Raw genomic sequence first — 12861 nt, forward strand, 5'->3', positions numbered from 1 at the left:
AACCAATACTCTAATATTGTGTTTGGTAGGGATAAAAGTGTCAAATGAAAAAGTGGATGGAAATAGGAGAGTTGAAGGTAATTAATACAGATGAAAGTGGTATGAAAGTTTTGAAAAAATGGTGAGGTCCCCACTACAATGTTTCCATGCAAAGCAGAGAAGATGAGTGAAATAATTAGTGTTTGAGTGTGAGAGGGATCAATAAGACAATAACATTATTTTATCAATTTAGTCCTATTTTTTTCCCCTTTGCTTGACTCCCAAAAGACATAATTGGTTATTGACGTGTAATCAGGTAGTTTATCATGGTACAGGTACTATTTAATAATTGACGACAAACTTTGTAACTTAATATGCCACCAAAGGCATATAATCAATTATGCCTTACTTTTATTTTCTCTTTTCAAAAAACCGTTTTCATAGAGAAAAAAAATCTGGATATATATTATTTTGAATAAGGGATAAGATGAGAATTGTGTTAATGGTTAAATTCTTATTTTTCTTATCTATCGAATTACTTTAATTCAAATATTTGATCCTTTTTCATTCTTTTTTACTTTAATCAAATAATTTTACTTTCTGTTTTCTTTTTATTTTATTTCACTTCTTTTAATTTCATTTTATTTTTTTCCTCACACTTTAATTCTTTTTCTTTTCTCTCTACCAAACACAATATAAAAACACCAATTAACATTTGTCATAAAAAATTGATACAAAAATTACCATACATGGTTTGAAAGTTGAGACTCAGTATGGTGATTTTACAAATGTTACATAAAAAGACTAAAACTACATTTTAAAGTTGAATTTAATTAGAATCAATTTACATAAGTATGTAATTATAAATTCTCATTTATAATAAAATTATTAATTTTTATATTTATTTTTTTAAAAGTTACATTTATGTTAATTTTTAATCAGTTGACAATATAAATTTTGTGAAATTACTCGGATATAAAAATTAAAGTTTTTTAAAAAAATTCAAAATTATATTGTATATTTTTAAAATTTAAAATTAAATGTGCACATTATCCTAAGTTGAAGGGAGTAAATTGAAATTTTTCCTATGAAAAATAATGATAACTACTATTTCGTCTAAAAAGTAATAAAACAAATAATTTGAATACATCTTCCAATAACATCATTTTTAAAATTATTCTAATTATTAAATAAAAATATTGATAACCACTATTTTTTTTACATTCCAACTATTATTTATATTAATTGTATTTTAAATATCTAAATTGAATCCTATTTTTATTTTTTATTAGTTGTATTCACTTTTTATTTGATATGTTTTTAATAAAAAAATATTATTCAGAAAATTATGTTGTGCCATGCGCACTTAACCTAAGATGATATAATATTACTCCATTCATTTTATTATAACAAATTTATATTTTTAAATTATGAAGGGTGGAAATAGTACTACGTGCCTTGCGCGCACTCACCCATCATTAGAAAATAGGATTTTAACATTGATTATTAAAAACTTTCAATATCGATTATTAACCGATATTAAAACTATCGACATTAAAAGTCTCAACATTAATATCAGTTGTTTTCTAAAACCAATGTTAAGCAAATTACACAACATCAAATTTCCACATAAGAAAATAACAAAAAAAATAAAATATTTAGAAGTACACATTGGTTTTTTTATGAAAACTGATGTTGTCACTAAAAAACAACATCGGTTTTCCAAAAACCCGATGTTGTCAGTCAAACCGATGTTGTTTTTGACTGACAACATCAGTTTTCATCAAAGACTAATTCCAAAAACTATTCCACGCCTTCCTCATATGCATGACTCATGTGACTTGCGTTCATCCAACTTTGATCCATCTAATTAATAACTCTATGATACTGATAATTGCTATGTATAGGTATATTTTAGGATTAAATCATATAAGAATTATTAATTTTCCTCTCTTATTTCTACCTTTTTGTGTGGATAATTGAAATTCTAACATCATTTAAGTTTTTATGCAGAAAGTATTCAAGTTTATGAATTTATAATAATAATTTTTGCAGAAAATATAAAGTAAAGTCTGAGAAAACAAATTGAAGATCTGAAGTTGCTCGCTTAGCGCGTCTCAGACACTCAGCATGACGCAGTCACTCAGTGGGAAGAACACGCTTAACGCCATGAAGTATGGAGAAGTCTGATACGTGAAGGTGCGCTCAGCGTGAGTCATGCACTGAGCGCGAGGTTACTGTCGTACTCGCTAAACGTGGCAATCACGCTTAGCATGAAGGTTGCGTGAAATCCAAGCTAAACTATACCTATAAAAAGAGGAAAAGGAGAAGGAGAAAGGACACAAAACTACATAGAGAATATTCAAGAGAATACAATTCCTTATAAAAGGCAAAGACTAGAAGTAAGAAAGTCAATCATTAGGAGTCACTCTTTTCCTTTATTTCCTTTCTTATCTATTCCCTTAATTACCCATTACCCTCTTGCAATTGTAAAGTCTCTCATGACAATGAGAGACTAAAACCTTTTTTGTTGGGAGCTTAGCAACCAACAACTTTTGATGTAATTACTCTTCCTATCTATTTAATATTATTACTTTTTCATTATCCTTTTCTATGCTTAATTTCATTGTTTATGGTTTGATCACACATATGCATGGTAAGTTTTAGGGGTGACATTGAGAAGTGTTATTCTCTAATAGAATTGGAAAAGAGTATCTAAATAATTCATCTCTAGTGATAGAATGATTTTATTTAGTCTTGTTATACATCTCTATTCTGAATGCAATTCAACTGTTTTACCTCTTAAAGGGATTTGTGAGAGAAAATAGATAAATTAACTCTTTCACTTGAGGAATCATGGTTATAGTATATGAGTAGATGCATGTGATAATTGAAATAATCTTAAATAGAAAAAAATTATTAACATTACAACAAGAGTAGCTCTGGTAGGCTAAGCCCCCAATATTCTCATCTTTTGAATTAACTTTTGCTTCTAATATTGGCTTCTCTCATCTAGTTTATTTTAATTAATTAATTTAATTTAATGTTTGTTTTTCTCTCTTGTTTATTTTAATTTAATTTTATGCCAATTATTTTACTGTTCTTTTCACAACCTTTTAAAGCAATTTAATTATTGCTTGATAATTATATATTCACCTACCTAAGTACAAACAAAGTTCTTGTGGATTCGATACTCGAACTTCCGTTTTAACTTTACTACTTGTACACATTGGTGCATTTGCCAATTGATTAACAGATACTTACAAAGTTTTTCAATGCATGAAAATCTCACTTTTTCATTAAAGGTGTGACCCTATCCCATTCAGGAATAAATATTTTTATAGAAAATTCATACGTAAAGGTTAAGTCTTTTTTCTTAAATTTAACGAAATTTCAGTAACATTTTGCATTGATCTCCAAGTACACGACATGAAAACAATGAGATTAATTCCACGACAATCAAGTATGCACTCACAGAACAAAAAAAAATGCATTGTACCAAAATTTCATCAAATTTAAGAAAATATACTTAACCTTTATGCATGAATGTACTATAAAAATATGACTCTTCCCAAACTATCCAAACGGACAATTCAAGATTTAATACAACGATTAATGCAAACTGTCCGTAAGAATCATTGTATTAAATTTCAAACGGGAATATAAGGTTCACTCACGAGGAACAATAATTATATACAAAGCAATAGTCATTAATGACATAAAACAAGGTAAAAAATGAGTCATCATAAGAAAAAAGAGCCTAACAAAAGTAAGAAAGACATTCGTACATGTGATAATGGTCACTAACAGTCTCCAACAATGAATATCGTGATCATGATGCAAACAACAAAAGTAAAAATGCCTAAAAAATTACATAAGCAGTTAGGCTTGAGTCTGCATGACTTTACTTTAGGCACTTTATTATCTTATGTCTAATGGGAACGATCATATTAACATACTATATTTCATTTGATTCTATCTTGGTATTCAAGTCTTTGAATTCTTGGGCATAAACATCTAAATCTAATGATAAAATATTTCACCAAGTTCATTTGGCAAACAACATTCTGTTCTGAATCCTGACAAGTATATGTTGAAGCAGGTTTATTGGTGGCATGACAAATACAGGCCTAGGAAGCATGCATAAGCTACGTTATGATTTAGGAAGTGTGCATCACAAATATTCCAAATTACATCAACAGTTATAGACAACATGTCTTTCAAAATCACAAGTCATAACAACCTTCACAAAGGTCTACAACAGTGAAAACACAAATCAAACATGGAGTAGCAACCCAATAGGCAAATAGTAGTAGAAACTTGACTCTCTTTTCTCCAAACAAAGATTGCTTACAATGATTAGTTCAAGGATTGTGATATTATAGGAGTTAAGATGACACACAATTATTGATGATAATGGATAAACCAAAGTAGATAGTTAGAAGAGAAACTTTATTGAAGTTGCTACAATAATTTTAAATACAGACAATTACCTTGCTTCGTACACATTCTACTTTTAGGCTTTTATATAAGAGGTTGGCTTAGCATTACATTTCTTTTCATCATTTTTCAAAATTAAATAACTATAAAACAAACCATAAAAAACACAAGTCAGAATGCCTTGCCCATTTTGCCGACCATTAATACTTAAACATAACAATAGAAGTGTTCATGGATTGGCAAGTACATCAATTTGTCCCAAGTAGTAAAGTTAAAACGGAAGTCCAAGTATCATATTCACAGAGACTTTGTTTGTACTTATGTAGATGAATATTTGATTAAGAAAAAGGTTTAGAAAGGTAGTAGAAAAATAGTAATTTAAATTGACAGAAAATTAAATCAAACAGGAAAAAGAATTAAACATGAATTAATTAATGATAGAAAAGATGAGAAAATCCAATATTATTGTAGAAGGAAATTCAGAAGATGAGAATGTTGGAAACTTAACCTACCAAAGCTACTCCTTGATGTAATATTAATGATTTTTCTCTATTTATAATTATTCCAATTTACACCTGCATTTACTAGCATACTCTAACTTTGGTCCCCCACATGAAAGAGTCTATTTATCTATTTTCTCTTGCAAATTCCTTTAATAGTGAATTATATTAAGAATAGAGATGTATAACAGGTTAAACAAATATGAACCTATCCTTAGTGATGACTTTATTTAGATACCCTTTTCTAGTTCTATTCGAAAATAATGTTTTCCAACACTACCCCTAAAACTTATCATGCAAATGGGTGATCAAGCCACAAGTAATAATATTAAATGCATGAAAAAATAATGCAAATGTAATAGTCATAAATAGATAGGAAGAGAAATTACATCAAGAGTAGTTAATTGTCAAGTTCTCAACAAAGAAGGTTTAACCTCTCTTTGTCATGGAGACTTTACAATTACAAGAGGAAAATATTTAGTAAAGGGGGAAAAGATAAGAAAGGGAATGAAGAAAAGAAATGACTCACATTGCTTGCTTCTTCTTCTAACCTTTGTCTTCTATAAATAATTGTATTCTCTTGGAATTTTTGTGTATCTTTTCCTTCTTCTCTCTTCTTCTTTTATAAGTGCAGATTAGTGGGTTTCTTGGACTAAACCCGCCTTTACTTTTCTTAATTAGCCATGATTTTCTTAATTATTCTTCTTTTCTTAATTAGCCATGCTTTCCTTAATTAGCCACCTTTTCTTAATTAGCCTTACTTTTCTCAATTAACTTGCTTTTCTTAATTAGCTCGCTTTCCTGGGCTTTATTTTACTCACTAAGCATCATAAATTCATCATTTTTAATTTAACAATTATTTGCTTAAAAAGGAAAAATTAGGAGAGAAAAATTACAAATGCTCAAAAAGGAAAAATTAGGAAAAAAAAATTACAAATTCCTATATAATTTAACCTCAAAATATACCCATATTAGCAATTATCAAAAAACAACTTTTACCAATTTTAAGGCATGGTACAAATAAAATAAAGAGATAGAATGTAGTAAATAGAAGACTAACTCATAAGTGTATAAATAATGGCTGTAGGACCCAATCTTTGCTAATTGCTCACGCAATGCTTTGTGGTCACTTGCAAATCACCCTGGATAAACAACATTAGGACAATGTACAATATATATTTGGTGTTCAATTGATTTATCAAAAATTGATGTTCACAACTTTATGTTATTTACGAGTATGTCATTACATTTTTGTTAATATCGATTTTTTTTAAAATTGATGTTAAAAACAATATTTCTAGTAGTGACCCTCACATCTTATTTAATTACTAATTAAAAATACTATACTAAATTATCATCAATTATTGAACGATACATTGCAATCACAATGAGAAAAATGGTTTTCCACGTACATTTTGCTTCATATTCATAACATACTTTACTTTTCAACTTTTAGAATTGTATACTTTATTGAGTTGTTGTCAGAGGAGGGCATGCCGGCATGGCAACAGCGAGAACTTTCGGTGGAAGTTTGCTGATTTCTTGTCATATATGATGCGAGTGTTATATTTATAACGTTTTTTGATATTATTTTTTATATTTTTTTCTTTATCTCTTTCTACTACATTCATTATCTTCTTTCTTAGGGCATTTACTCTGTTTTCTCTTTGCATTTCTTTCTAAATTGTGAAGTTTGCTATAAATTATTTTACAAAGACATAGAACAATCATGTATGAAAATAAAATGAGATGATACTATATTTATTCGTAGAATAGTTAAAAACTCAACTATTGAAATTTATTTGGTGTATTTGGTTTAACATTTCAAAAGATATTTTTGACATCTTGAACAAATAATAATTATCGGCATGTTTGGTTTTATGTATAAGACGTGCTATCTGTGTTTTTTCACGAGTTGTTTTTACTTTGTTTTATCACAATATCAAATAATTGAAATCAAACATAAACTATAATTATTATATCTGAAATGTAATTTTTTACTTCTCAACATTTTTCCAAACACGTTAATTACATAGTACAACTTTCGAAAAAAAGATATAATATATATATATATATATATATATATATATATATATATATATATAATATGTAAATTATTTTTTCTTCCTCTTATTCTTATTTATTTAGAATCTTCATTCTTAGCACTATAGTAATCTAACTCTTTCCTTTTGAAGCTAACTCCACATCTTGAGCATTATCTTGGAGGTCACCACTTCCCTTGTAATGATATCTTTGAGCCACAATCAGAAAATAAACCAAGTTGAGGACTCCAGTTCCTGCTACCAGATAGTAAAAATAATCAAGCCTTCCAGCATTTATATCATTTGTCAACCAATCTGGGTGGCTATGTGTTCTAGTGACATGATGAACAGTGGTGACTAGTGCACTGCTAACATAGCTAGCCCCAGCAAAAGAGCAAGAGAACAATGCATTGGCAATGCTTCTCATATGATCAGGGAATTGCCTGTTGAAGAACTCAATTTGTCCAATCACATTGAATGCCTCACACAGGCCCATCAGGACTAGTTGTGGGACCAGCCACAGGACTGACATGGGGGCAATTCCAAGTGGGCTTGGATTTGCATTTGCCAAATCTCTTCTCACTTTTTCCACCAATGCAGCAACAACCATGGATAAGATGGAGAACACCATGCCAATTCCAATTCTCTGAAGGAGTGTGATCCCCCCCTCATGCTTAGTGACTCTCCTTAGTGTTGGCACCATGATTCTGTCATAGAATGGAACCCACACACCTATGGTGATGAATGATATGACCCCAAGTGAACCGGCTGGGATTTGGAATTTTGGTCCAAGGTGTCTGTCCATTTTCAAGGCTTGTGACACAGTAAATGTTCCTTGTTGTGCCATGGAAGTAAAACCTAGGATCCCAGCAGCCCAAATTGGGAAAATCCTTGCCAAGCATTTAACCTCTTCCACTTGTTGGATGCTGACAAGTTTCCACTTATTTGCTCTACTCCTATCAGGGTTTAGCTCCCCCTCCATTATTACAGCTGCTTTATTCAAACCCCTATCAAAATATAAATCAGCCCATGTTAAGTTAAAACATTTGTATACAATAATCTTTCTAGCATTTCCCCCTCATCAAATTGGCTAGCTAAAGTATACTAAAATAATTCCACAAGTTAGAATCCAAGTTCTAGAAGAAATCGGTATACATAATAATATATTATATTTTTGGGTCATTGTAGGTGCATTTATCAGCTTTGTTGTGATTAATTTTTATAAAAAAATTTGATTAATTATCTTTAATGAAATCTCTCATCTCAATTATATTTTTTTCATTTATAAGATTTGCACTTGAGATATTACTTAAAAAGACCTATATTACTCAAACCAATAATTTATTGGTATATATAATACACTATATTTTGATTCTAAGATATTATTTGTAGCAACTTTAATTATTGGTCAATGATATAGGATAATGAAACACGCACCCATAATTGTAATATATGATAAAGCTCTTGCAAATGCAAATTGGATACTCCACCTCAATGAAAGAGATATCCATCTTACTAACCTAAATTGGTTGGTCAATGGTAGCTTTGACAAAACGTTTGTCCCAATAAGTGGAGGATCATAGAAAACCCCATCAACATGCTTCTCACGTGGTAGCTCAACTTTTCGTTTTCTATAAGCGGCCACTAGAACTTGTGCAATGCTAGTGAAAATGCTTCCTTCTGGCTTCACATGGACGTAGATCCTTGTTCCCACAAAGAACATGATGATGGAGCAGAACATACACACTGTTGGTATGGCAAAACCTATCTTCCAGCTAACGGAGTCTTGGATATACACAACCACTGTTTGAGTGATCAACAACACCACCGTGAAAGTGGTGTAGTACCAATTAAAGAAGCTATTGATACCTTTTTTCCCTTCATCTGTGGAGGGGTCAAATTGGTCCACACCAAATGGGATGCTACATGGCCTTATGCCAGCAGAGCCTACGCTTAATAGGCAAAGTCCCGTAAGTAGAGCACCTAGGTGAGGTGTGCTAGCTTTAACACATTGGTTCAATGCTTGTTGCTGAGGAGTGCATGGTGGAGGATGCAACTCTGGTAACCATGCTGTTAAAGTCACCACCACCATCCCCTGTCACAAAAAATTTCAATAGAAAATTCAGTTAGTTTTTCTTTAATGTATAGGAATCAAAGAGAGGTATTATAAAATAATTCACACATTATGTTAATAAATTGAATTGAATATCTTTTTTTAGAAAATTCAATTAGTTATGTGCCTATGTATGTGTATGGAACAAGACAATAAGAGTAATGCTATATCTTTTTACTATTCATCATTCATTAAATTTTCTTGCTTTCTTGTAATAAAGCATTATTGAATGAGAAAAAAATAAGTATATTTAATATTTAAAAATATAAAATATATTCAATACTTCTCGTGTAAAAAAAATAAAAATATAAGATGCAGTAGGAGAATTTGGAATTGTTATCGAATAAACATCCAAAAATAAATGTCGAAGACAAAAGATAATAAGATACCATTGATGTCACGTTACGCATCATATCTATGAAATGGGAAATGATTATATATATTATTCGGTTTTGTTAACAATGAGTGAAGAAATAAAGTAGAAAAGTTAGCTTATATTTACCTACGTCAACCACTTTTTGAGTTTAAAAAGCTAATATAATACATAGAATAATATAAGATATAAAATATAAACACATATATTAAACTAGAGATTTTTTTAAAAGTTATTATGCATCCTAGTAAATATGATGAATATTTTTATTTATCTAACTATAGTAGTATTATATATACATGAATATTTTTTAAAAATAAAAATAAATAATTTTTAAACAATTTTTCAATCATATATACCAAATGTATATAATGATGCAAAAAAAAAAAATATCCCTGATACACCTCTGTATCCAACACACGTTCAACTCGTGTATGACTATTATATTATTGTAAAGCCTTCAAATATAATCCAAAAGTTTCGCAATTGCATTGTCATGTCTCTTTTTTCTTTTCACTTCTTTTGTCTCTTTCTGTGTTTCCATCCACGGTTCCAGTGACTCCACGAAGTGTCTGATTTTGAAAATTTTCAGTTTTATTGTATAAATAATTATTCTTATTTTAATTTATTAAAATTTAAAAGTAAATATAAGAACTATATAATTATATAACAAATTCATTCATCACTTTTCTACATTGATGTTATTTTTTCATTGCATCGCTATCCATCACATTAAAAGTTTTATTTGATACTTTCTCTTTTCTTCTACCTTTCTCTTTGTTGTATAATTTTTTTATGCAATTTAGAAATACAGTTTCTTTAAAATACAATTCTTTGTTAAATTAAAATGTCAGCCGCTCCAAGTGATTATCGTAATAAACGACAACAAAAATGATCGATTTGGGGCACACAAATCTATTTCACACCTAGTAAGATATAGAGAAAAAAGTATGAGTATAAAAGGCGATATCAAGTGATACATAGATAAAGAAGAAAAGAAACGATGAGTGATAATGGATGCTTGGAGTGAATGAATGTCCATGTGTATCATTATTCAAAACAAAAATATAAAACTTAGGATATAAAAATCATGAACATATAACAATTCTAGGTTATATATATTACAGCAAATTATCAATGGTGTTATGTTGTCCAAGCCAGAAGTTACAGCAAATTAACTAAGTGACCGTATAATAAAAAGAAAAAAGAAAATAAAAGTGACAATAATGAAGCTAGTTCAGTCAGATTATTAATTCTACCACGTCTAACTAAATTTAGACATGTACGTTGAAAGAAATCTGTACCAGTAGAGAAGAAAAGGAAGCAAAAGCTATGGTCCAGAAGCGACCAACATAGGCATCAGAAATGAAGGCACCAATCAAAGGGAAGAAGTTGGTGATACCACTCCATATGTTGAGAATATTTGAAGCATAAACTTGGTCCAAATGAAACTCTCTCGTCAAATACACCATAAAGTTAGCAAACAAACCAAATGCAGCCAACCTCTCAAACGTTTCATTGCCTGTAACATTAAAGCTTCAAACAAAAAGTTAGCTTTAAAAAGAAAGAAAATCTAGTTATTTAATATTGATCACCTTTCTTTTGTGAAAGAATGATGACATGATTATGGAATGAAGGAAATGAAAATAGAATAAGACCTAAAATAAAAGGCATGGCCTTCCATCCTCCTGGCTTCTTATTGGATGATGATCTTGAACTATTCCTGCTTAGTTCTTCACTGTTTTTTTCCCTTTCTGCTGCTGAAGTAGTTGTTGAAGAGATACCATTTCTACAGCATAGTAGGGACCAAGAAGAGTGAGAGAATTTTTTTCCCTTATCCTCTGAAGCAGACATTATCTCACAACAATCAAAATTTCTCCACTGTATGTATTGCTATAGCAACCTCTATTCTACGGTTCTATAAATGTTAGGTATTAGGTGGGTTGGAACTAAGAACAACCCAAGACACTTATTTATATAATGCTCAATGATTGAATGGTGTACCGTGTACGTATATAAGGATTGTGCACCGTAGCATGGTATTCAGTTTGTATAATACATCCAAACGAAAAAAGACTAAGCGAGTGCTGTGTTTAGCATTCTGGCTCATGCACGAGCGAAATTAATTAATGTAAATGGATTGCGTGCAGAGTTTGCTATTCTCAGTAGTGGACGTGTGGGGACCATGCACCTACGTTCAAAAACCTGTGCCCCGTGCCACTATCTTTCTTTAACGACCACTTGTTACATACGTGTAGATTATATAGGTTGCATGCTAGGATTAAACTCAAAGAAAAGTATTTACGTTTTGATTTTTACTGAATTATGTTTAAGAATTGAAATTATTATGATTGAATGTACTCAGTGTGTTATTCATACTGATTATGAATATGAATGATGAAGGTTATAAATTTGGGAGAGTTTCATTGATTTCACTTGTGAATTGGTAAAGAGTTTATTTTATATGTAAATAATAATAAAATATTTATAAATAATATATCAATTAAACATTTTAATAATATTATAATAAATTAAAATAGTAAATTATAACTTAAATAATCAAGTCTAGTAATATATTACTACTAAATAATAATTTGTAAATGTTATAATAGTGGTATATCATTCCCATGAAAAATTTAATATTATTAGAGAATAAAAATTTAATGTTATTAAAACAGAATTTTTTTTCCGATAACAATACATATTAAAAGAAGGCATTCGTAAAAATTAACAAGTTAAGGGAAAAGTTTGACAATTCTATGGATGATTGAGTAATTAAATTGGAACAGTTTCAGAAACTAAATACCAAAATAGACTTATTTGGAAACGTGTTACTCACATGGAGTTGTTCTAACCATTGTCGAGAGCAATTTGCTAGTCAAATTAACTAGTTTTGTGCGGTTAAAGTCATACTTGCTCGTTAGTGGTTTGATCAACCACAATGACGTCACGTTTTTTAAAATTGAGATTGACTTCTATATGAATTGTCACGCGAGTTTCATATTTATAGAAATAATAAACTATTCATCTAATAAAAAAAACATTCAAATTAAGCTCGTTATGTCATTAAGTGGTTCTCTATATATAATGAATCTTTTACAACTATTCGAGATATGTTATACTTGATGTTTGACCATTTAATAAGGCTCATGCCTCACCCACACAACTAAGTGTAAAAGTTTCAAATGCTTTTAATTATACTATTTTATTATTTTTCTAAAAAAAATAGTAATGTGGCTTGCAATATGCGACTTGATATTTTTGACTAGTGTATGAGACCCTCTTGAGAGTAAGTCCTATTTTTAATTATTCTGAAAATATAAGTGGCATACATCAAACTAGTAAGTTTAACTTTAATCACATGACATGCAACATGCTAATCAAAATAGCTAGTTCTATGCCAAGTTCACCAGT

The 12861-nt window shown here is 29.8% G+C and overlaps 1 protein-coding gene across 1 annotated transcript; it reads right to left on the reverse strand.

Annotated features, from left to right (window-relative positions):
- Positions 1 to 6892: 6892 nt before the first annotated feature.
- On the reverse strand, positions 6893 to 11426 carry LOC100776472 (protein NRT1/ PTR FAMILY 2.13). The gene is made up of 4 exons (XM_014773064.3): positions 11106 to 11426; positions 10752 to 10969; positions 8482 to 9056; positions 6893 to 7968 (listed from the first exon to the last, which is right to left on the reverse strand). Exons 1-4 carry the CDS (start codon positions 11299 to 11301, stop codon positions 7095 to 7097), a joined length of 1863 nt encoding a protein of 620 aa, XP_014628550.1. The 5' UTR covers positions 11302 to 11426; the 3' UTR covers positions 6893 to 7094.
- Between the last annotated feature and the right edge of the window lie 1435 nt (positions 11427 to 12861).

Source organism: Glycine max, chromosome 1 (genome assembly GCF_000004515.6).
Source record: "Glycine max cultivar Williams 82 chromosome 1, Glycine_max_v4.0, whole genome shotgun sequence".
NCBI classification, from domain to species: Eukaryota; Viridiplantae; Streptophyta; class Magnoliopsida; order Fabales; family Fabaceae; genus Glycine; species Glycine max.

What these genes read in the sequence shown, in the direction of transcription:
- LOC100776472 (XM_014773064.3), bottom strand. Translation starts at nt 11,301, where the DNA reads ATGTCTGCTTCAGAGGATAAGGGAAAAAAATTCTCTCACTCTTCTTGG. An exon ending in GGCCATGCCTTTTATTTTAG is followed by an intron (nt 10,970 to 11,105) that starts GTCTTATTCTAT and finishes TTAATGTTACAG; the next exon opens with GCAATGAAACGTTTGAGAGG. An exon ending in CCATTGACCAACCAATTTAG is followed by an intron (nt 7,969 to 8,481) that starts GTTAGTAAGATG and finishes ATATTTTGATAG; the next exon opens with GGGTTTGAATAAAGCAGCTG.